Below are 22,304 nucleotides of genomic sequence, written 5' to 3'. Positions count from 1 at the left end.
GAAAATGGAAACACAATAGTCCAAAATCTCTGGGACACAGAATATGTAGTTCTAAGAGAAAGTTTATAGTAATATAGGCCTATCATAAGAAACAAGAAAAATCTCAATCTAACCTTATACCTAAGGAAACTGGGCTTTGTTCTTTTTCCAAAGTTAGTAGAAATAAGGATATAATAAGGATTAGAGTGGAAATAAGTGGAAATTTTTTAAAAAAAGAAGAAAAGATCAACAAAAGCAAGAGCTGGTTCTTTGAAAAGATAAATGATAAACTTTTACTCAGAGTCATCAAGAAATAAAAGGACTAAAAATTAGAAAAAATGGAGAAACTGACACTACAGAAATACAAAGAATTATAAAGAGAATACTATGAAAAATTAGATGCCAACAAACCTAGAAGAAATGGGTAAATTCCCAAAAATATAGTCTTCCAAAACCATATCAGGAAGAAATATAAAATCTTAACAGACCAATTACTAGTAATGAAATTGAATCTGGTAATCAAAAATTCTCAACAAAAAAAATTCTACCCAACTTCAAAGAATACCTAGTCTTTTCAAATTATTTAAAAACATACTAGAAGAAAAAGGAAAGCTTTCACACTTATTCTACAAGGCCAACATTACTCTGACACCAAAACCAGACAAAAGACAGTACAAAAAAAGAAAACTACAGGCCAACATTCCTGGGGAACATAGATGAAAAAAACGCTCAAAATATTAGGAAACCAAATTTAAAACTGTATTAAAAAAAAGATCATTCACCACAGTCGAGAGGGATTTATTCCAGAGAAGCAAGGGCCGTTCAATATTTGCAAATCACCAATGTGATACATCACAAAACCTTATGATAATCTCAATAGATGCAGGAAAAACATTTCACAAAATACAATATCCATGCATAATAAAAACTCTCAACAAAGTGGGTTTAGAAGGAACATACGGAATGTACTTCAACATAATAAAGGGCATGTATGGAAAACCCACAGTTAACGTCATCCTCGATGGTGAAAAACTGAAAGCTTTCCCTCTAAGATAAGGAACAAGACAAAGATGTCCACTCTCATCACTTTTATTCAACCTAGCACTGGAAGGCTTAGCTGCAGCAATCAGAGAAGAAAAAGAAATAAAAGGAATCTAAATTGGTAAAGAAGAAAGAAAACTCTTCACAGATGACATATAATACCATCTATAGAAAATCCTGAAGATGCTACCAAAAACTATTAGAATAAATTCATAAAGTTTCAGGATACAAAATTAATACACAGAAATTGGTTGCTTTTCTATACACTGATAAAGTAGCAGAAAGAAAAATTAAGAAAACAATACCATTTACAATTTCACCAAAAAAAAAAAAATCTAGGAATAAATTTAACCAATGAAGTTAAGACCTGTACTCTAAAAACTATGACTTTGATGAAAGAAACTGAAGATAACATAACAACTGGAAAGGTATACTATGCTCACAGATTGAGAGAATATTGTTGAAATATCCATAGTACCCAAAGCAATCTACCTATTAAATATAATCCCCATAAAAATATCAATAGCATTTTCCAAAAAAATAGAATATTCCTAAAATTTGTATGGAACCGAAAAAGACATTGGATATCCAAAGCAATCTTGAGAGAGAAGAACAAAGCTGGAGGTATCACAATTCCTGATTTTAAGATATGCTACAAAGCTATAATAATCAAAGCAGTATGGCACTGGCACAAAAGTAGACATAAAGATCAATGGAACAGATAGAAAGGCTAGGAATAAACCCACACCTATATGGTCAATTTTCAACAAAGGATACAACAATATACAATGGGGGAAAAGATGTTTTTTTCAATGAAGGCTGCTGGAAAAAGTGGACAGCTTTTCCACTTTTGGAATGAAATTGCAAAAGAATGAAACTGGGCCACTTTCTTATATCATACACAAAAATTAACTCAAAATGGATTAAAGGCCTACATTTGAGACTGGAAACTATAAAACTCCTTAAAGAAAACAGGCATAAATCTCTTGGACATCAACCTTAGGAAGATATTTATAAATATGTATCCTTAGTCAAGAGAAAGGAAAGCAAAAATAAATGATTGAGGTTACACCAAAATAAAAAGCTTTTGCACAGTCAAGGAAACCATCAACAAAAAGGCAACCTAGTGAATGGGAGAAGACATTTGCAAATAATATATCCAATAAGGGGTTAATATAAAAAATAACAGAGGATATTACGCTATGTGAAACAAGTGAGACAGAGAAAGACAGATAGCATATGATTTGACTTAAATGTGGAATCTGAAAAACAAACCAAACCAAACAAAAGCCAGACATTTAAATACAGAGAACTGTTGATAGCCAAAGGGGAGGTGAGTGGGGTGATGGGCAAAATAGATGAAAGGGATTAAGAAGTACAAACTTTCAGTTATAAAACACAAATCATGGAGATGAAAAGTACATCATAAAGGAATACAATCAATAATATTGTAATGTATGGTGACAACTGGTGACTGCACTTATTGTGGTGAACATTGAGTAGTGTATAGAATTGTGGGATCACTATGTTGTACACCTGAAACTAATATAACATTGTATGTCACTATACTTGAATAATAAAAAATAAAATAGCAAAAAAAGTAGGCATAGAGGGAATGTACCTCAACAAAATAATTCCTATGACAAGCCCATAGGTAACATATTCAAAGGTGAAAAGCTGAATGCCTTTCCTCCAAGATCAGAAACGAGACAAGGATGCCCACTTTTGTTACTTTTACTCAATATAGTATAGGCAGTCCTAGTCAGAGCAATTAGTCAAGAGAAAGAAATAAAAGGCATCCAAATTAGAAAGGAAGAAGTAAAACTGTCACTATACGTGCAGATGACATTTTATATAGAAAACCTTAAAGAGCCCCCAAAACCATTTAGAACAAACCAATCAGTGAAATTGTAGGATATGCAATCAATAAAAAAAGTCTATTGTATTTCTAGACTAATAACAAATTCAGAGAAATTAAAATAATCCCATTTATAATTGTATCAAAAAGAAATATCTGGAATAAATTTAGTCAAGGAGGTAAAAGACCTGTAAACTGAAAACTATGACATGAGTGAAAGAAACTGAAGAAGATGCAAGTAGACATTCTGTGTTCATGGACTGGATGAATCAATACTGTTAAAATGTTCATACTACTCAAAACAATCTACACATTAAATGCAATTCCTGTCAAAATTCCAATGACATTTTTCACAGAAATAGAAAAATTAATCTTAAAATGTTTATGTAACCACAAAAGACCCCGAATAGCCAAAGCAATCTTGAGAGAGAACACAAAAGCTGGAGGCATCATGCTCCCTGCTTACAAACTATTAAAAAGTTATAGTAATCAAAACAGTATGGTTTGGCATAAAACCAGACACACAGGTCAATGGAACAGAATAGAGAGCCCAGAATTAGACCCACACATATATAGTTAATTAATTTATGACAAAGGAGCCACGAATATACAAGGGAGGAAGGACAGTCTCTTCAATAAATGGTGCTGGGAAAACTAGATAGCCAGATACAAAACAATGAAATTGGACTGCTCTTACAGCATACGGAAAATTCCACTCAAAATGGATTAAAGACTTGAACATAATTTTTGAAATCAGAAATCCAAGAACACATAGGCAGTAAGCTCTTTGACATCATTCTTGGCAATTATATTTTGAATCTGACAGGAAAAGCAAAGGCATCATAAGCAAAAGTAAACAAGTGGGACTACACCGGCAAAGGAAACCATCAACAAAATGAGAAGGCAACCTACTGAATGGGAGAAGCTATTTGCAAATCATATAAGGGGTTAATATCCAAAATACATAAAGAACTTTTACAACTCAATAGCAGAAAACCAAACAATGCAATTTTAAAAAGGCAGAGGATCTGAAGAGACGTTTTCCCCAAGAAGACATACAGATGGTCAACAGGTGCATGAAAATGTGCTCAAGGTTACCAAGCATCGGTGAAATACAAATCAAAACCACAATGGGATATCACCTCATTCCTGTTAGAATAGCCACTACCAAAAAGACAAGAAATAAATGTTGGTGAGGATGTGGAGAAAAGGGAACCATTATGCACTGCTGGTGAGAATGTAAATTGGTGCAGCCACTATAAAAACCAGTATGTAGGTTCCTCAAAAATTTAAAATAGCACTACCATATCAACCAGCAATTCTATTTCTGGGTATTGATTAAAAAAAAATGAAAACACTAACTTGAAAGGATATATGACCCTCATGTTCATTGCAGCATTATTTACAACAGTCAAGATATGGAACAACCTAAGTATCCATCAGTGGATGAATGGATAAAGGAAATGTGGTGTGTACACACACACACAGGAATATTATTTAGCCATAAAAAAGAATGACATCTTTCCATTAGTGATGACATGTATAGACCTTGAGGGCACAAAAGTCAAATAAGGCAGACAGACAAATACTGTGTAATTTCATATATGAAATTTAAACAACAACAACAACCCCTCCCTGCAAACCATAATAAATGCAGAGAATAGACTTGGTTGCCAGAGGTGGGGGGTGGGGGTAGGTGAAATATGTGGAAAGGGTCAAAACGTGCAAACTTCCAGTTATGAAATAAACATGTCCTGGAGATGCAAGGTACAGCATGGTGACTATAGTCAATACTGTATTGTATATCTTAAAGTTGCTGAGAATCGATCTTAAAATCACAAGAAAAAGTTTTTTTCTAAGTATGTATGGTGATGGATGTTAGATTTATTGTGATCATTTTGCAATGTATACAAATATCAAATCATGTTATACCCCTGAAATTAATATAATGGGTATATGTCAATTATACCTCAATAAAAAAATTCATTACTAAGGCTCTGCTCCAGACCTGCCATATCAGAATTTGCATTTTTAACAAGATCCACAAGTGATTCACATTAAAGCTTGAGACATACTTGCCTAGAGGGTTTTAGAAGAAAGAAGGGGATGAGAGTGTTGTTTGAAGGCAAGAAAGGGGGGAAGGACCTTTTTTCTCTCTTTTAGAAAAAGTAATCACTGAGAATGATCAACGTGCACAATGTATGTCCCCTTTAGTGACCTCAATGATACAATGCAGAAACATCTCCCGTGTGAAGCTAGGTCTGTTCCTAATTGTAATTTCACAAACTGCCAGTAAGCCTTGAGGGCCTAGAAGCAGAGCTGCCTTGGGCAGAATGAAAGCTAGCAGAAGTGGGCTTTTCCAGGTAAGAGCAAGATGATATCCCCCAGGCATCAGAGCAAAAGGGAGCTCATGCCTCTTTGATTATGAAGCACATACATTAGGTCACTGGAAATGAGGGGGCTTGGTAAAGGTGCCAAAAAGGAGCCTCAGGCCGAGTGTGTTGATTGGCTGGTGTTGAGCATTATCCCTGGACTCACCTGGGACACAAATGGCTTATGGATTGCAAGTGAATTCTGTGGCCAGATTTCCTCCAAATAACATTTGATCTTCATTAGAGATGGCCACAGTATATTAACTTAATGGGAAATTCCAAGTGACTGTTTTTCAAAGAACACACCTCGGGGTGGGGACGGAGGAACATGAATGCAGTAATATGTAGACAGCCAGTTCCAACATGTTTCGAGTTGCCTGCTGCCCAAGACATTCCGTCATATTAGTTTGTACAGTTACAAAGAATTAAGAGCCTTGTGGTAGTTTTGGGCTGTCCCAGCAGGCCAAGCTTAATGGCATGTTTCAGAAACCAACCAATCACAAACTATGCCTGACCAATCAGAATGGTTAGCCTAGCAATTAGTGCCAGCCTCTGACAAACAACAGATGTCACCACACCGTTGGTGGGGTGGGTACTAGCTGATTATCAGCCCTGGCAGACAGCTCTTAGATGCTAAGTAGGTCCCCAGTAGGTTCTGAACACAGACTTTGAAGGGAACCGTGCATATGCCATTACATCACTTCCCCCAAGCACCACACTGGATTGTTTTTTTAGTGCCAACAACATTCTAAAACAGAGAAGGGGTCAGATGAGTAGGAAAACTCTCTCTCTCTCTAAACAGCCTATGTACCTGCAGTGGGGAAAGCCTAGGCCTCTAGTTACAATGCAAATTCCTGACTGGTGCTCAGTCCCACCGGCCCAGAAATAAAGTGAGATCAATGGTATGGTGACTATTGGCACCTCCCATCCTTCTGAGGCTGCTTCCGTCATGGCATAGTGTCCATCATTGCTCAGGTTTGTTCTTCCCATAGAGAATCTTCAGTCTGTGTAAATTTTTTTAAGTCATAAGTAACCATAAAATTTCCTTTTCAAATGGACAGAGTCCTGTGGTTCCTTCCTATATCCAAAAGAGGCCCCATCCCTACTGGGGTCCTATGTGCCCCCATTTCTGCTGTGTGTTGAGCGAACCTGGGACTTTTTTGGCCATCCTCTGGCTGAGAATTGAGAAAGGAGTTGGTGGTTTCAAAGTGATCCAGCTAGGCTTCAACTCTTCTTGGCTCCGAAGAGTGGTTCTCTACGCTGGCTGCATACCAGAATCTCCCGTGTAGTTTCGAAAATTGCCCATGCTCCGATCCCACCCCTGAGCAACTGACTTAGGATCTCAGGGAGATGCAGCCTGGACATTGGTCTTTTAAAGAAGTTTCTCCAATTTCTAGCCCATTTGAGAACCCCTGGCCCAAAACAACCCTGCACCCCACAGATGGATCTCATCAGAGCTTTAAATCATCAGCCATAGGATAGCCTGTGGAAAGAGGTGGCCTTACAGAAAATGAGTCTGAAGAAGGGGTTGCTGAAGATTCGCTAATAATCTCAGAAAGGGATGAGCTTGGTCGGGAGGGAAATCAATAGGGAAAGTGTAATGGCTGCGGGAATGTATGTTCGTGTTAGAGAAGAAGCATCAGAAACTCTAAGCTTTTGGAAGGACACTGGGCAGGTGAGTTGATTGACAGACAGGATGTGAAAGGTCTGACATCACAGAAGATGTGGCAGTGGTGGACTTTTACTTTCTACTGTAGCAGGGTCGGCACCTTTAGATTTATCTTTCAGATAAAATCCTCTCACCTGGCCCCAGCTGGAGAAGGCCCACTCCACGCAGAGCTGTTGGTTACAGGCCTGGGTGTCTACTGGCCGTTTGGCGAGCTGTGTACACAGATCATTGGACACAGGGGTGGAGATCCCAGAGGCTTTCAGCTTCTGGCAGGTCACCCGGCGGGTCTGGACGCCTCCCCCACAGCTCCGGGTACAGGCCGACCAGGAGGTCACCATCCACCTGGGGAGAGGAAGAGCAAAGGGTCAGGCTTGGGCAGAGGAATGATGTCATATATTCTCAGAAAAAGAGCCTGGACATCCCCTTATTCTCACCACACAGCTACTAATCTCAGGGCATGGTAGACATGGAGTGGAAGGCTGAAAATGGTCCCCCAAAAGATATCTACATCAGATCCCCAGAAGCTGGGAACGTTACCATATTTGGACAAAGGGGCTTTGCAGATATAATTAAGGACTTTGAGATGTGATTATCCTACATTATCTGCCTTCACAAATGTCCTTAGAAGAGAAAGAGAGATTATCAGGAGGAGACAGTGTTACCACCGAGGCAGAGGCTGGAGTGATGTGGCCACGAGCTGAGGGATGCCTGGAGCCAACAGAAGGTGGCAAGGCTTGAGAAAGTTGCAAGGGGTGCAGCCCTGCTGACATCTTGATTGTGGATTTCTGGCCTTCCAAACTGTGAGAAAATAAATGTCTATTCTTTTCAGCCACCATGTTTGTGGTAATTTGCAGCCACAGAAAACAAATACCCTTTGGAAACTGACTGCAAAGGTGCATCTTGAAAGAGTGGTCTGAACATCACTTGTCTCACTCGTGACACTGGCCCCCAAAGCCGCGAGCCTGCGGAGGGAACACTCTGGGAAGACAGTCCTTTAGCTAGTTATGCTGCACTGTGGTTCTGGGACTTCCTGAACCGTCCAAGTGCATGGCAGAAGGGGGACAGTCTCCTAGGGAAGTCAGATCCAAACTGTGTCTCTGGCTCTCCCTTGAGTCAGTGTTTTGTCTGCTAGTACTCATTCTCTCTTCTACCTTCCTTAACCCATGTCTCACTGGATTTTGTTGAATCCCTGAGAAATGGGATTCATTTAATGAATTCTGCCTTTGTGGAGTAGTTTCCCATGAGTCACAGCGCATAGGCCTTACACCTCCTCGAGGGCTGCATATGTGGAGAATGTCCTTTCTCAGAATGTTAGGTTCTGGCTACAATTTGGATCGTCAGAAGTGAGACTGAGCAGGACTGCACAAATGTCTTCTCTCATAAAGCCAAGCTGGAATTTGGGGAACACGCTGGAATCCTTGGTCCAGATACAAACCCATAGGGGCTCTGTGTGAATGTTTGCACTGTGGGCTAGTTCTCAAAGAGAAGGGGAAAGGGGGACAGTTTGGGGGAAACAGAAAAGCCTTGGGGTGTTCCAGCCATCTTATTCAATCTAGGGAAAAAGACCATTCTTGGGTTTTAATGCCTGAGACAAAGTTTATCTAAATGAAATGGCGGGAACGGTCACTTGGGTCAAAGGAGGACTCCCCAGCCCTGTTCAGAGACAACCAGGACGATCCTTGTTTGTGTTCAGAGAAGGCTGCTGAGGTGCCCGAGAAGCCTGGCAGGGAAACCAGTCAAAGGAGAGGCAAGTAGCAGAGACAGGGAGCAAATTCCTTTTGAATCTGGATCTGTGACTTATTTAGTTTGATGGAACCCCCCCTGATCCATTGGCCCTGGAGAGAGATGACTGTGTGCAGATCTCCAACCCCCAGGAGCAGAGCCACTTAGGAAGCAGGCACGAGGTGGTGTAAAGCTCCTGGGGGCACTGAAACCCAAGCCGACATGGCCATTATTTCATCTGCAGAAGTAAATGAGCCTGATTGACTCTGACCATCACCGCAGCAAATCAAAAAGTCCTTGGCACGTCCGAAACTTGGTCTTCATTTCAAATAGCTTGGTGAGGGCAGTCTTCCAGCCCCTTATATCCCCGGTGAATGTCAGGCCTGCATTTCAATCAACTTTTATTTCCAAATATACATTTCAGCAATTTTTCAGGAGCTGGGGTGGGGGGTTTGAGAAAGGCGAGGTATGGCTATGTTACAGTTCAGGAAGGGTATAAAAGGACATTAATCATTCCCATGGAAACCTTCCCGTCAGCAAGTCAAACTGCTGATATTAATGAGCATGTTTCATATTTCATTGAGTCTCTCCTGGTTTCAGCTGCTCCTTGTGACTCAGCTGGCAAAACACAAAGCGGGTGCCTGAGCAGTGCATGAAAGTCCCACAGACAGGTAGGAAGGGGGCATCGTGAGGCCCAGCCAAGTCCCCCCAGGCTCAGGATGCCATGCTGGTGCCACCTCTGAGCCCATCCATTATCCCTTTAGCGACTGCCTACAAACTGAGGGAAGGGTGCTCTGTGGGCTTCTCAAAGCTGTAAGGAGCAGAGACGGTGGGTGTCATTCTGGGGCCAGAGGCAGAGAACGTATATCCAACATGGAGGCAACTATAGAAAATGAAGATTTGTTTTGACTTCCTCAGGATGCAACCCCCTTCGAAGAAAAGAAGAGGGTAAGATTTCCTCACCTAAACTAGAGTACCCATTAGCATGGTTTCTGAAGTTAGAAGAAAGGGAGGAGCTGCGGTCGAGGCCAGTAACCCCTATCCCCTCAACACCTTAACTGCAAACACAGTTACCCTTTTACTAGCAAACTAGAGAGTTTCCTTCCTTCCTTCCTTCCTTCCTCTCTCTCTCTCTTCTTCCTTCCTTCCCTTTCCTTTCTTTTTTCTTTTTCTTAAAGATTTATTTATTTGACACAGAGAGAGAGAGAGAGAGCACAAGTAGGGAGAGCAGCAGGGAGAGGGAGAGGGAGAAGCAGGCTCCCCACTGAGCGGGGAGCCCGATGCAGGACTCGATCCCAGGATCCTGGGATCATGATTGAAGCTGAAGGCAGACACCCAATGACTGAGTCACCCAGGCACCCCTAGGGAGCAAATTTCTTATTGCAGGATGTCAGTGAGCTCTGGCTAGGGCCTGGGATGTTCCTGCTCCCTGAACAGACCTTCTCAGGCACTTGGGATGCCCCAGGCAGTCCCCAGCCCGCTGAGTGGTGAGGGAACAAACTGCCGAGGGAGGAGGCCCATTCTGAGGGATATTTTCTGCAGGGTGGAGAGGCCTGGCAAGTCGGGGCCTATAGAAAAGAACAGTGCCTTGGATGGCAGGCCCCCTTGCCCGCATTCCCTGTCTCTCCCTACGCAGTACTGGACAGAGGCTAGCCACCGACTTGACTAAAAGTCAGGGCCCAGCGTGGGGGTCGGGAGGCCTGAGCCAGTGCCTGCCACACTCACCGAGAAGGACAGTCTCTCCGGTTGCAGGCGACGGGCTGCACAGCAGGGCGCACCTTCCCTGCACAGTGAGTGGGGTTGACCTCTGTGCTGTTCAAGAGACACCTCAGGCGGGGCTGCTGAATGCCCCTGTTACCACAGGAGGCTGAGCAGGCTGCCAGTCTGTCCACAGACCACCAGTAATCTGTCACAGGAAGAGAATCAGAGGTGAAAAGAGGCTTGCATGCATTAGTGCCCATGCTCTGTGGGCACGAAGAGCTCTAGAGAATAACACTCTGTCCTTCAGTGGGCTCCCTTCCCAACTTAGGTAGCCAAGTGGCATGGTGTCTAGGAGCCTCAGTTGGCTTATCCATGAAGTGAGTACAAGACCCCTACCTTGCAAAGTTACTGTGAGGACTGGATATCATGAAAGCAAAGGGCAGAGCCTGGTGACTGGCACATACAGCGTACTTAACCAGTGGCTGTAGTCCTTATTTCTAAATGCACTTCCAAAGTACTTTTTCTTCCTAGTGGGTCACCAGAAAGTGACTTTCTTTTTCAACAAAGAGATACAAAAATATTGGAGATACTTAACAGTCACATTTGTACGTGCACATTTGAGCTGAACTTTGGAAATGTCACCGAAAAAACAGCCTACCCAGAGAGCACTCATTTACATGTGACAATGACGTCAGGAAGAAATTCAATTTCTGTGGATTTTCTGTTTGGGGGTCTGGGACTCACTGGGAGGAAAGCTGTTAAAAATAACTGTGGGCTGGTAAACTGTGAGTGCTCATTTGCAAGGTTGTATATTACAAATCTTGCAGATAGGCACTGGCTTCTGGTTTTCAGCAGAGAATGGCGGGTTGGCAAGAAAATGGAACATTTACTTTCCTGTCCAGAAAGCCAAATGGCAGGGGAGGATGTTTAAGGGGGAAAACCCATTTGCTCCCCCCTCGTGTGCTACAGTGGCACAAAATTCTCTCCCTTCCCGCAGAATCCCCCATTTTAGAATGCATGAAATAGAATTTTGTTTTCCCTAAAAATAGTCACCCATGGGCCACAGGTAGAAATAGCCTAAGGAAAACTTGAAAGCCTCACTCAGTTTCTATAACAAGGCCCAGTTTGGGTTTGTTTCCCACTGTTTTGGGTTCATTCACGATCTTTTCTTGGTGTAGCTAAAGCCAGGCCTCTCCCAAGGGCTTTCTGTCCTGCCTGTGTTCCCGGAAGGTTAATGCACAAACCACAGAGAATGCCGGCAAAACGCTTAGCACATGACTGCAGCTGAAGACTCTTTAGCACGATAAGTAGGTACTGGCACCAGCCTGACTCTCCAGGAGAGAAGGCAATTGCCAAGCAGTTCGGATCAAGAGGTATTTTTTTTTTTTTTTTTAACCAAACCAACAGAGAAAACTTGCATTAGTTTAACAGGCTACTTTGCACGCATGCATGCGTGTGCTTGCATGCATGTAGGTGTGTGTGTGTGTGTGTGTATGTGAATGTGTGATTCTTATTAGTTAAGCAAGCATAAATTCTTGGCTTTGCTATATCATCATGTTTCCTCGGTCCTTAGCGGCAGCAACATGATGAAGCAGAAGGGCCCACTGACTTTTCCAGATTCTGCTGGGATGGAGCCTGGCGGCTCTTCTGAAGGGCCTCATTGTATGGAGACATGGTTCCGCTTTGATTTTCATGCTCTATGAGCCACTGAGATCAGAAATCACTTTGTTTTACTAGAGAATTAGATTCTCAGGTGGACTTTCTTATTCAAGAACTAAGCCTGGCTCCAAAGCCTGAAGGGTTTCTTACCTTGGATCACTAAAGAGGCCTTCTGCACAAGCATTCCTGCCTCATTCTGAGCAAGGCAGCTGAATTCCCCTTGAGACCCGCCACTAAGATTTGCAACCTGAAGAATCTGTCCAGCTGCCAAGATATGATGTGTCAGTCCTGGGACAGTGGTGACTGGCTTATCACCATGGAACCAGGTGATATTGGGGGTAGGGTGACCTTTGATGGGACAGCCTAGAAGGAGAGGAAGAGAGAGAGAGAGAAGCCATTAATAAAGTGAAATGGGGATATATATCTGACGAGTTGTTTTAGTGTCTCTGTGGCTTAGAAGCCACACATACGGTGTAGTCTCCCTACCGATGGCATTTTTCTTATTCGTGCCATTTCCAGGCCAATAGATGTTTCTACTCAGGAATTCTGGGAAGGTGACCAATATTCATTCAATTAAGGAAAAATTCTTGGAGTACACAAAGTGCCTGTTTCTATGTCCTTGTACGAACTTTTAAAGAAATGAAGCAATTAATATTCACTCATTGAACATTTTCCAAGTTAATTAGTTCCTATACTTATTTTATACTAAAGAAATCACTTCAAATGCAGTGAGTTGGAAAAAAATGCTATATAGTAATAGTTAAGAATCAAATTTTAAGTGGTCAAAGTCTAATCTTTGCCACTGTTTTACTGTGTATGTGGTTTTCAAGCCAAAATTTTTCAACAGAATCTAGGAAAACAATGGTAAACACTGATTTCATTTTTCTGTCAGTCAAGAACCTTGGCCTTCTAACAACTCTTACCAAGCCTGCATTGGACATGTACCTATCTATGTAGTCACGGAACATACTTTGATACATTAAAATTCTAAAATATTAAACTTAGGTATTGTGTCTACCCAAGGTTTGTAGCAGAGAATTATTAAAGTAAACTGATTGCAGTTGTAAGAAAAAACTAATTTTCTTTAAATTCAGAGTACTTGCTGAATTTGCTGTTGTATCCTCAACAACTTAGCTTTCACAGATAATTTATTTGGAAGTTTACTTTTTATTTTTTACTTTTTTTTAATTTAAATTTTAGGTAGTTAACATACAGTGCAATATTGGTTTCAGGAGTAGAATTCAGTCATTCATCACTTACATACAACACTCGGTGCTCATCATCACAACTGCCCTCCTTAATGTCCATCACCCATCTAGCCCATGGACCACCCACCTCCCTCCATCAACCCTGTTTGTTCTCTATCATTAGGAATGCCTTTTAGCTTGTTTCCCTCTCTCCTTTTCTTTTCTCCCTTCCCATATGTTCATCTGTTTTCTTTATTAAATTCCACATCTGAGTGAGATCCTATAGTATCTTTCTCTGACTGATTTCACTTAGCATAATACACTCTAGCTCATCCATGTCGTTGTAAATGGCATGATTTCATTCTTTTTAATGGCTGAGTAATATTCCATTGTGTGTGTGTGTGTGTGTGTGTGTGTGTGTGTGTGTGTGTACCACCTCTTCTTTACCCATTCATCAGTGGATGGACATTTGGACTCTCTCCGTAGTTTGGCTATTGTTGATAATGCTGCTGTGAACACTGGGGTGCATGTATCCCTTCGAATCTGTATTTTTGTATCCTTTGGGTAAATACCTAGTAAGTAGTGCAATTGATGGATCATAGGGTAGTTCTATTTTTAACATTTTGAGGAAATTCTCTACAGTGGCTGCACCAGTTTGCATTCCCACCAACAGTGCAAGAGGGCTCCCCTTTCTCTGCATCCTTGTCAACATCTGTTGTTTCTTGTGTTGTAATTTTAGCCATCCTGACAGGTGTAAGATGATATCTCAGAGTGGTTTTGATTTGTATTTCCCTGATGATGAGTGTTGTATCTGGTAGCTATGTGGATGTCTTTTTGGAAAAGTGTCTATTCATGTCTTCTGCCCATTTCTTAACTGTGTTATTTATTTTTTGGGTGTTGAGTTTGAGAAGTTCTTTGTAGATTTTGGATACTAACCCTTTATCAGATATGTTGTTTGCAAATATTTTCTCCCATTCTGTAGGTTGTCTTTTAGTTTTGTTGTTTCCTTTGCTGTGCAGATGCTTATTATCTTGAGGAAGTCCCAATAGCTCATTTTGCTTTTGTTTCCCTTACCTGTGGTGACTTGTCTAGTAAGAAATTGCTATGGATAAGGTCAAAGAAGTTTCTGTCTTTGTTCTCCTTTAGGATTTTGATGGTTTCCTGTCTCACATTAAGGTCTTTCATCCATTTTGAATTTATTTTTGTGTATGGTATAAGAAAGTGGTCTAGCTTCATTCTTCTGCATGTTGCTGTCCAGTTTTCCCGACACCATTTGTTGAAGAGACTCTTTTTTTCTATTGGATATTCTTTCCTGCTTTGTAGAAGATTAGTTGAACATATAGTTGTGGGCCCATTTCTGGGTTCTCTATTCTGTTCCATTGATCTGTGTGTCTGTTTTTGTGTCAGTACCATGCTGTCTTGATGACTACAGCTTTGTAATATATTTGAAATCCAGAATCATGAGGCCTCCAGTTTTGTTTTCGTTTTTCAGAATTGCTTTGGCTATTTGGGATCTTTTGTGGTTCCATACAAATTTTAGGACTGTTTGTTCTAGCTCTGTGAAAAATGCTGGTGGTATTTTGATGGGGATTGCATTAAATGTGTAGATTGCTTTGGGTAGTATAGCCATTTTAACAATGTTCTTCTGATCCATGAGCATGGACTGCTTTCCCTTTCTTTGTGTCCTTTTCAATTTCTTTCCTATGTGTTCTATAGTTTTCAGTGTATAGATCTTTTACTTTTTTTTCTTAGAATGCATCTTTCTTTTTATTAGTTAAATTCAATTAGCCAACATATAGTACATCATTAGATCTTTTACTCCTTTAGTTAGATTACTCTTAGGTATATTATTATTTTTGGTGCAATTGCAAATGGGATCAATTCCTTGATTTCTTTTTCTGCTTTGTTATTGGTATATAAAAATGGAACAGATTTCTGCACACTGATTTTTTTTATTATGTTATGTTAATCACCATACATTACATCATTAGTTTTTGATGTACTGTTCCATGATTCATTGTTTGTGTATAACATCCAGTGCTTCATGCAGAATGTGCCATCTTTAATACCCATCACCGGGCTAACCCATTCCCCCACCCCCTCCCCTCTAGAACCCTCAGTTTGTTTCTCAGAGTCCATAGTCTCTCATGATTCATCTCCCCCTCCGATTTCCCCCCCTTATTTTATATCCTATGACTTTGCTGAATTTATGTATGAGCTCCAACAATTTTTTGGTGGAGTCTTTTGGGTTTTCTACATAGAGTGTCATGTCATCTTTAGACAGTGAAAGTTTGACTTCTTCTTTGCCAATTTGGATGATTTTTATTTCTTTTTGTTGTCTGATTGCTGAGGTTAAGTGTTCCCTTACTCTGTGAAATAGTAATGGTAGGAGTGGACATTCTTGTCTTGTTCCTGACCATAGGGGAAAGGCTCTCAGGAGGATGATACTAGCTGGGTCTTTCATATATGGTCTTTATGATGTTGAGGTATGTTCTATCTATCCCTACTTTGTTGAGGGTTTTTATCAGGAAAGGTTGCTGTATTCTATGAAGACAGCATTACCTTGATTACAAAACCAGACAAAGATTCCACTAAAAAGGAGAATTACAGGTCAATATCCTTGATGAACACGGATGCAAAAATTCTCAACAAAATACTAGCAGATTGAATTCAACAGTACATTAAAAGAATTATTCACCACGATCAAGTAGGATTTATTTCTGGGATGCAAGGGTGGTTCAATATTTGCTAATCAATCAATGTGATACACCATATTAGTAAAAGGAAGAATAAGAACCATATGATCCTGTCAATATATAGAAGTTTAAAACACATGATAAATCATTCAAAATTAAAGACAGTGGTGGCTTTCCCTCAATTCAGTTAAAAAATATTGACTTTGTGCCTACTGTTCTGGGCTAGATAAGATAGGACTATCTTCCCTCTCGCACGGAGATTCTAGCTGGTATTGGATAAAAAACAAAGCACACTAATAAAACTGAGATGTAAGGCAGAAAATGATGAGATCTGTGAGACAAAAGAATGGCTATCTGCATGGATGTGTGTGCCTATGGATCTGTAAGAGAAGGAATTTTCCAATGTTGGCTTGTTTTCTATTCTGGGGGAAACACTGTTAGAATTTGTATAGGATGCGGGGTTAACACAGATAAGGTCCTTAGAGATTGTCTAGCCTAATGCCAGAGGAGGAAACTGAGGCCCAGAGATGTTAAGATGCTTTCCTAAGATCAAGTGACAGGCCTTCTGATTCCTTGCCTTGTGTTCTTTCTTCCATACCTGCTACTTGTTCAGCTGGGCACCAGCAGTTTACCCAGGCATCTTGTTATCCCCTTCCTTTGCTCATTCCTTTTGTCCCCCCTCCCCCCCTTTTATTTAACATTTTCACAGTAATTGTTTGGTTGAAGTGCTTGGAGCAGACTATTTTGAAGGGCCCTGGAAAAATAATGCTAAAATTGACTGTAAGAAGTTCTTTATGGGATATCATTGGTACAGAACCCCGTTCTTCATTCCTCCCTGCATTGACTCATTTTGCCATGTAACTTTGCAGTGGCCTTTGATGATGGGTGGGCTCTAATTTCCTACCTCCTGATTTGGGGTTTGGCCATGTAACTACTTTGGCCAATGAAATGAGTCAGATGTTACACTAATAATCTGAAAGAGAAATTAAGAAAACAATTCCATTTATAACAGTATCAAAAAAATACTTAAGAATAAATTTAACCAAGGAGATGAAAAAACATGTACACTGGAAACTACAAAATGTTGCTAAAAAAATTAAAACATAAATGGAAAGCTATATCGGGGGACGGCAGAGCAAGATGGCGGAGGAGTAGGAGACCTGGATTTCGTTTGGTCTCAGGAATTCAGCTGAATAGGGATCAAACCATTCTGAACACCTACGAACTCAACAGGAGGTCAAAGAGAAGAATAGCAACAACTCTCTGAACAGAAAAGCGACCACTTACTGGAAGGTAGGACGTGCAGAGAAGTGAATCCGAGGTGATATTCGGGAGGATAGACGGCGGGGGAGGGGGCCCCCGTCGGCCGCTTCTGGCAAGTGATAGAGCCGCGGAGCACAAAATCGGAACTTTTAGAAGTTGGCTCCGCTGAGGGACGTCGCTGCAGTGGCTAAGCGGGGGGTGGAACCCTCACGGGACAGTGTGGTCTCAGGACCCTCGGGGTCACAGAAAGATCGGGAATGCCTGAGTGCAGCAGAGCTCCTGGGTATCAGAGCGGGGAAGCTGGCTGCAGAGACGGAGCCGAGGCCCAGGCTCTCAGCTCGGGGTTGACATAAACTGTGATCCGCGGCCCAGTTGGGCCACTGCTCCTCCCGCAGGGACCCAACAAGTGGCAGGTCTGGGGAGACTCCCCTTCCTTCCCTGGAGGAGGGGCGCGGGAGCACACCACAGGGATCTGCTAGGTTTGGAGACTCCACACGGGGTCGGGTGCCAGAGATAGAAATGCTCGGTCACAGGCCGGGTGAGCACGGAGTGCGACTGAAGACCGGGGACACGGGAGTGACTGACTGCTTTTCTCTGGGGGCACACTGAGGAGTGGGGCCCCGAGTTCTTGTCTCCTCCGCGGCGCAGATTGGGAGGCCACCATTTTCACTCTCATCCTCCAAAGCTGTACGGAAAGCTTGCAGGGAACAAAAGCTCCCGAGAGCAAACCTGAGCAGATTGCTTAGCCCGGACCTGGCCAAGGGCGGGGCAGTTCCTCCTCCAGCAAAGATATCTGGGAACTACGGCAACAGACCCTTCCTCCAGAAGATCAGCAAGAACAGCCAGCCAAGACCAAGTTTACCGATCAATGAGAATGGCGGAACGCCAGTGCTCGGGGAATACTGCATAAAGAATTCATGGCTTTTTTACCATGATTCATTAGTCTTTCAAAGTTAATTTTTTTAAACTTTTTTTTTGAATATTTCTTTTTCCCTTTTTCAGTCAACATCTTATCAATCCCTTTTTAAAAAATTTTTTTTATTCTTCATTTTTAGAGTCATATCCTATCCCTTCATAGTAGTTACCCTTATTTTTGGCAAATATATATAAGATGTTCTTTCTTTAAAATTTTGAGATACAGTTTCTTCTAACATATCAAAATATACCCTAAATCTCTAGTATATGGCTTTGTTCTAGTCTCCTGCCTGGTCAAATTCTCTCCCCATTTTTTTTCTTTCTTTTTTTTAATCCTCTTCTTTCTTTTTTCAAGCACATTACCAATTCCTCTTTTAAAATTTTTTATAATTTTCATCTTTACAGTCATATTCCATCCCTTCATTGTATCAACCCTTATTTTGTACATATATAAGTCTTTCTTTCTTTAAAATTTTAGGAGACACTTTCTTCTAACAGACCAAAATACACCCAAAATCTAGTGTGTGGCACTGATCTATGCACTAGTCTGATCATATTTGATCATATGCTGTTTTATTTGTTTTGTTCTGTTTTTGTTTGATCTTTTTCTTTTTTTTCTCTTTCTTTTTTCTTTCTTTCCCTCTCCTTTCACCTGGTTTCAGGTCTTTTCTGATTTGTTTAGAGTATATTTTCTGGGGACGTTGTTATCCTGTTAGCATTTTGTTCTCTCATTCATCTGTTCTCCTCTGGACAAAATGACAAGATGGAAAAATCACCTCAACAAAAAGAACAAGAGGTAGTACCATCTGCCAGGGACCTACTCAAAACGGACATTAGTAAAATGTCGGACCTAGAGTTCAGAATCATGATTTTAAAGATACTAGCTGGGCTTGAAAAAAGCATGGAATTATCAGAGAAACCCTTTCTGGAGAAATAAAAGAACTAAAATCCAACCAAGTCGAAATCAAAAAGGCTATTCATGAGGTGCAATAAAAAATGGGGGCACTAACTGCTAGGATAAATGGGCAGAAGAGAGAATTAGTGATATAGAAGACCAAATGATGGAAAATAAAGAAGCTGAGAAAAAGAGAAACAACTACTGGATCACGAGGGCAGAATTCGAGAGATAAGCGATACGATAAGATGAAACAACATTAGAATAATTCGGATCCCAAAGAAGAAGAAGAAAGAGAGAGAGGGGCAGAAGGTATATTGGAGCAAATTATAGCAGAGAACTTCCCTAATGTGGGGAAGGAAACAGGCATCAAAATCCAGAAGGCACAGAGAACCCCTCTCAAAATCAATAAGAATAGGTCAACACCCCGACATCTAATAGTAAAACTTACGAGCCTCAGAGACAAAGAGAAAATCCTGAAAGCAGCTCAGGACAAGAGATATGTAACCTATTATGGTAGAAACATTAGATTGGCAATAGAACTATCCACAGAGACCTGGCAGGCCAGAAAGGACTGGCATGATATCTTCAGAACACTAAACGAGAAAAATATGCAGCCAAGAATACTATATCCAACTAGGCTGTCACTGAAAATAGAAGGAGAGATAAAAAGCTTCCAGGACAAACAAACACTAAAGGAATTTGCAAACAGGAAACCAGCCCTACAAAAAATATTGAAAGGGTCCTCTAAGCAAAGAGAGAGCCTAAAAGCAACATAGACCAGAAAGGAACACAGACAATATACAGTAACAGTCACCTTACAGGTAATACAATGGCACTAAATTCATATCTTTTCAATAGTTACTCTGAATGTAAATGGGCTAAATGCCCCAATCAAAAGACACAGGCTACCAGATTGGATTAAAAAATAAGACCCATCGATATGCTGTCTGCAAGAGACTCATTTTAGACCCAAAGACACCCTCAGATTGAAAGTGAAGGGGTGGAAAACCATTTACCATGCTAATGGACACCAAAAGAAAGCTGTGGTGGCAATCCTTATATCAGACAAATTAGATTTTAAACCAAAGACTGTAATAAGAGATGAGGAACAACACTATATCCTATGTAAAGGGTCTATCCAACAAGAACATCTAACAATTGTAAATATCTATGCCCCTAACGTGGGAGCAGCCAATTATATAAGGCGATTAATAACAAAAGCAAAGAAACACATCAACAACCATACAGTAATAGTGGGGGACAGATCATCTAAGCAAAAGATGAACAAGGAAATAAAGACTTTAAATGACACACTGGACCAAATGGACTTCACGGACATATTCAGAACATTCCATCCCAAAGCAACGGAATACACATTCTTCTCAAGTGCCCATGGAACATTCTCCAGAATTGATCACATCCTAGGTCACAAGTCAGGTCTCAACCAGTACCAAAAGATTGGGATCATTCCCTGCATATTTTCAGAGCACAATGCTTTGAAACTAGAACTCAATCACAAGAGGAAAGTCGGAAAGAACTCAAATACATGGAGGCTAAAGAGCATCCTACTAAAGAATGAATGGGTTAACCAGGAAATTAAAGAAGAATTAAAAAAATTCTTGGAAACCAATGAAAATGAAAACACAACTGTTCAAAATCTTTGGGATGCAGCAAAGGCAGTCCTGAGAGGAAAGTATATAGCAATACAAGCCTTTCTCAAGAAACAAGAAAGGTCTCAAATACACAACCTAACCCTGCACCTAAAGGAGCTAGAGAAAAAGCAGCAAATAAAGCCTAAACTCAGCAGGAGAAGAGAAATAATAAAGATCAGAGCAGAAATCAATGAAAGAGAAACCAAAAGAAGAGTAGAACAGATCAACGAAACTAGGAGCTGGTTCTTTGAAAGAATTAACAAGATTGATAAACCCCTGGCCAGACTTATCAAAAAGAAAAGAGAAAGGACCCAAATCAACAAAATCATGAATGAAAGAGGAGAGATCACAACCAACACCAAAGAAATACAAACAACTGTAAGAACATATTATGAGCAACTCTATGCCAGTAAGTTAGATAACCTGGAAGAAATGGATGCATTCCTAGAGAGTATCAACTACCAAAATTGAACCAGGAAGAAAATAGAAAACATGACAGACCTATAACCACTAAGGAAATTGAAGCAGTCATCAAAAATCTCCCAACAAACAAAAGCCCAGGGCCAGATGGCTTCCCAGGGGAATTCTACCAAACATTTCAAGAAGAATTAATACCTATTCTCCTGAAACTGTTCCAAAAAATAGAAATGGAAGGAAAACTTCCAAACTCATTTTATGAGGCCACCATTACCTTGATCCCCAAACCAGACAAAGACCCCATCAAAAAGGAGAATTACAGACCAATATCCTTGATGAACCTGGATGCAAAAATTCTCACCAAAATACTAGCCAATAGGATCCAACAGTACATTAAAAGGATTATTCACCACAACCAAGTGGGATTTATCCCTGGGCTGCAAGGTTGGTTCAACATCCGCAAATCAATCAACGTGATACAATATATTAACAAAAGAAAGAACACGAATCATATGATCCTCTCCATAGACGCAGAAAAAGCATTTGACAAAGTACAGCATCCTTTCTTGACCAAAACTCTTCAGACTATAGGGAGAGAGGGTACATACCTCAATATCATAAAAGCCATCTATGAAAAACCTACAGCTAATATCATTCTCAATGGGGAAAAGCTGAGAGCTTTCCACCTAAGGTCAGGAACGTGGCAGGGATGTCCACTCTCACCACTGCTATTCAACATAGTATTAGAAGTCCTAGCCACAGCAATCAGACAACAAAAAGAAATCAAAGGCATCCAAATCGGCAAAGAAGAAGTCAAACTCTCACTCTCTGCAGATGATATGATACTTTATGTGGAAAACCCCAAAGACTCCACCCCAAAACTGCTAGAACTCATACAGGAATTCAGTAAAGTGCCAGGATATAAAATCAATGTGCAGAAATCAGTGGCATTCCTATACACCAACAAGACAGAAGAGAGAAATTAAGGAGTCGATCCCATTTACAATTGCACCCCAAACCACAAGATACCTAGGAATAAATCTAACGAAATAGGCAAAGGATCTGTACTCAGAAAACTATAAATTACTCATGGAAGAAATTGAGGAAGACACAAAGAAATGGAAAAACGTTCCATGCTCATGGATTGGAAGAACAAATATTGTGAAGATGTCAATGCTACCTAGAGCAATCTACACATTCAATGCAATCCTTATCAGAATACCTTCCACTTATTTCAAAGAAATGGAACAAATAATCCTAAAATTTGTATGGAAC

General features: G+C 40.7%; 1 protein-coding gene across 1 annotated transcript in view; it reads right to left on the bottom strand.

Annotated features, from left to right (window-relative positions):
• The window catches only part of ADAMTSL1 (ADAMTS like 1), a 936,829-nt gene that overhangs the window by 22,921 nt on the left and 891,604 nt on the right, over nt 1-22,304 (bottom strand). The window contains exons 25-27 of the mRNA XM_088018750.1: nt 12,152-12,364; nt 10,367-10,547; nt 7,054-7,261 (exon numbers count right to left, since the gene is read on the bottom strand). Coding sequence (XP_087874876.1) covers nt 7,054-7,261; nt 10,367-10,547; nt 12,152-12,364 — 602 coding nt within the window. The remainder of the gene's footprint in view (nt 1-7,053; nt 7,262-10,366; nt 10,548-12,151; nt 12,365-22,304) is intronic.

This window comes from Eumetopias jubatus, unplaced genomic scaffold (assembly GCF_037043125.1).
Source record: "Eumetopias jubatus isolate StellerSeaLion01/CBP00866 unplaced genomic scaffold, mEumJub1_p1.0 scaffold_15, whole genome shotgun sequence".
Taxonomy (NCBI): Eukaryota; Metazoa; Chordata; class Mammalia; order Carnivora; family Otariidae; genus Eumetopias; species Eumetopias jubatus.
Note: the sequence above shows the minus strand (reverse complement) of the source record. Positions and strands in the feature narration are given on the sequence as shown.